We start from the raw sequence: 3,582 nt of genomic DNA, 5'->3' as shown, positions 1-3,582 counted from the left end.
CCCCGCTAGACCCGTTTGCTTCGGTTTGTTTCAATACATTGTCAACAATCGTTTTCGACTTGCTTCTTCTGCAAATACAACCTGCCTCTGCTATTGCCTTCGCCTCACTTCTGCCCACTTGCCTCAATACTACCACCAGATCAGTATGACGTGTACATGTATGTATGTGTATATATATATATATATATGCATTCTTTTTTTTTCTTTCGCTCACTTGGCCCAATTAGAACGATGACCATTCTACGAACTTTTAATCTTTAACCTCGTGCAGGGTGACGGAGGATTGCTAATCTTCGGACACCCTTGGTGATTAATAGTTTTCTCTCTAAACTATTAACTTTGCACCAAAATAACTGCCATAGACATAGACACACACACTAGTCTGCTCCGGGCACTCCGGTTTCATCCTGCAACAAAATTTCACAGGGCATAAGATATTCTATCCCACCCACCCACCCCTGAAAAGGGCCGTTAATCTAGAAAGTCCATGAGACTAACTACCATGAATAACTAGTTATAGTTTATTATCAAATAACTTAACTTTGATAACATTTCTACTATGCAATCTATCAATACAAAATCGCATTCACTCAGTCTGCATCTCCCTGTTCCTTCTGTAACAACGACTGCTCTATTCAACTAACGTCATTGCCATATGGATAAACAATCACACGTGTTCCATACCAACTTCAAAACGACGGTCTTTCTGCGGCTTTCTCGGCGCTCTTAGTCGGCATCTTCCTTAACTCCGTTCGCCCATCAAAATTTCTCTCTACATGCTTAAATCTAAACTTAGCCCGTACAAATTCGTATGGCATCCAATCTCCCAACGTGCAGGGTGAAGAGAAGCAAAAGTTAATGACCACCCCGGGTTGTCTTTCAGGCCCCAGATATTAATTCTGAGACCTGAGAGATTTTTAAACCTAAATTCTTGCCACGAATTTGATTTGGTTTGACACACTGACCTGAAGACAAAAGGCGGGAGACTTTCGAAACGTCGTTTTCTACATATGTGTTTCTACAACAGGCAGTTGTCGTCCATTCAACTAAATTTCATCATGAATACTGTGCCTAAACAAGCTACCAAAGAATACGTAGTAGCAACAAAACCTACATAATCCACCAGAATATTAGAAAGACTGACAAAACTATACATACTCTTACCTAAAGGCAAAAGGCGGGAGACTTTCGAAAGGTCGTCCTCTACACTTGTGTTTCTACAACAGGCAGTTGCCGTCCATTCATAACAAGTTAACTGATTGCAACATGATTGTAATATTATATATTTATTCATTTTTAAAAAGTTTATTCAAAAAATACCACTTTATGTTCATCTTCGTTTCCAACTTAAATTTGAAGTTATCCTTTTTTAATATTTAGAATATTTGGAAAATATTCATTTTCGTTTTAATTAGCTTTTTTTTCTAGCCATAGATCCCACAGAAATAAACATCCAATGGAATTGAATGAAAGTACAACCATACACCGGAAAGTGGACAATGAGAACATTCCAGAAAACAAAGAAATTCCTCATAATAAGTACTTATCATGCATTAAAATAAATCTTCTTACAATTCTGACAATCCTGGCTGTGGTGTTAGGCATTGCTCTCGGATTTGGACTTCGTTACACTGGACACTGGACATCAAGACAAATTATGTACATCAATTACCCTGGAGAACTTTTCCTTCGAATGTTGCGATGTCTTATTTTGCCTTTGATCGTTTCCAGTCTCGTATCAGCGCTGGGAACTCTGGATACCAGGCTCTCCGGAAAAATCGGTGTTCGCGCTATAGTATATTATATGTTTACAACAGTTTTAGCCATTATCCTCGGGATAATCCTAGTTGTAGTTATTCATCCCGGTGCGGGGAATCCTGATGACATTGCTCGCAGTGAGGATTCAACGAGATTCTCAACAACGGAGGACACTCTAATGGATCTTGTCAGGTATTTCCTCTCTGTCTAAATATAATTGTGTGTGTGTGTGTTTATATATACATATGTATGTATGTATGAGTTAATCACCAATCTTTTTCAACTTTTAATAGCGTACTTTTTATACCAATAAACAACGTTATGTCATTACTTTCTATAGTGTTAGTTGTGTATTATCTACTTATGTCTCTTGTATTAACTCCCTAATCCATGAAATTAGTCCCGTCGGTGGGCTTATAACACTAAAAACCGGGTTTCAGTACCTGCGGTGAGTACAGCATACATAGCTTTTTGTGCAGCTTGTGCGTTTAACAGCAAACAAACAAAACATGACATTACCTGCCATCTACAGATAAAAATGTCGTTTAATAAAGCACATAAGAAGAATTAGCTGGGTTTATTTATCTGGTTGTAAACGATTAGACATCTGCTTACTTCTTTTCTGACGAAACTATAACCTGAAATACTTCCATTTCCACCAATAATCTGATTTTTTTTCCGAAATGTGTGAAATGGGCTAGAATTAATAACTTGTTTTCATAAATACTTAACTTCACTAAAAAGTCCAATTATATTCAACTTTTTATTTGCAAAATCTTAACAATTTAAAATTAGATACAATTAGTGTAATTTGTCACATAAGCTAAATATTTACGTGTTCATTAGCATTAGCTTGTGTCTTTCTATACCTGTAGTTGTCAGTTGAGCTAAATATTTACGTGTTTTCTAGCATTAGTTTGTGTCTTTTATACAGTAGTTGTCAGATAAGCTAAATATTTACGTATTCTCGAACATTATATTGTGTCTTTTTATACATTTGTTGTCACATAAGCTAAATATTTACGTGTTTTCTAGCATTAGTTTGTCTTTCTGTATAGTAGGTGTAACATAAGCTAAATATGTACATGTTTCCTAGCATTAGCTTGAGTCTCTTTATACAGTTGTCACATAAGCTAAATATTTACGTGTTTTCTAGCTCTAGCATTTGTCTTTCTATACTGTAGTTGTCACATAAGCTAAATATTTACGTTTTTTCTAGCTCTAGCATTTGTCTTTCTATACTGTAGTTGTTACATAAGCTAAATATTTACGTGTTTTCTAGCTTTAGCATTTGTCTTTCTATACTGTAGTTGTTACATAAGCTAAATATTTACGTGTTTTCTAGCTCTAGCATTTGTCTTTCTATACTGTAGTTGTTACATAAGCTAAAAAATTACGTGTTTTCTAGCTCTAGCATTTGTCTTTCTATATTGTATTGTTATATAAGCTAAATATTTACGTGTTTTCTAGCTCTAGCATTTGTCTTTCTATACTGTAGTTGTTACATAAGCTAAAAAATTACGTGTTTTCTAGCTCTAGCATTTGTCTTTCTATACTGTAGTTGTTACATAAGCTAAATATATACATGTTTTCTAGTTCTAGCATTTGTCTTTCTATACTGTAGTTGTCACATAAGCTAAATATTTACGTTTTTCTAGCTCTAGCATTTGTCTTTCTATACTGTAGTTGTTACATAAGCTAAATATTTACGTGTTTTCTAGCTCTAGCATTTGTCTTTCTATATTGTATTGTTATATAAGCTAAATATTTACGTGTTTTCTAGCTCTAGCATTTGTCTTTCTATATTGTATTGTTATATAAGCT

General features: G+C 34.9%; 1 protein-coding gene across 1 annotated transcript in view; it reads left to right on the top strand.

Moving 5' to 3' along the window:
- LOC106465478 (excitatory amino acid transporter 3-like) overlaps nucleotides 1-3,582 on the top strand; it is a 45,259-nt gene that overhangs the window by 18,245 nt on the left and 23,432 nt on the right. Inside the window, exon 2 of the mRNA XM_022393386.1 lies at nucleotides 1,429-1,950. Within this exon, the coding sequence (XP_022249094.1) occupies nucleotides 1,429-1,950 (522 nt within the window). The remainder of the gene's footprint in view (nucleotides 1-1,428; nucleotides 1,951-3,582) is intronic.

Source organism: Limulus polyphemus, unplaced genomic scaffold (genome assembly GCF_000517525.1).
Source record: "Limulus polyphemus unplaced genomic scaffold, Limulus_polyphemus-2.1.2 Scaffold1957, whole genome shotgun sequence".
Taxonomy (NCBI): Eukaryota; Metazoa; Arthropoda; class Merostomata; order Xiphosura; family Limulidae; genus Limulus; species Limulus polyphemus.
The sequence above is the reverse complement of the archived record's forward strand: the minus strand, read 5'-3'. Positions and strand labels throughout refer to the sequence as shown.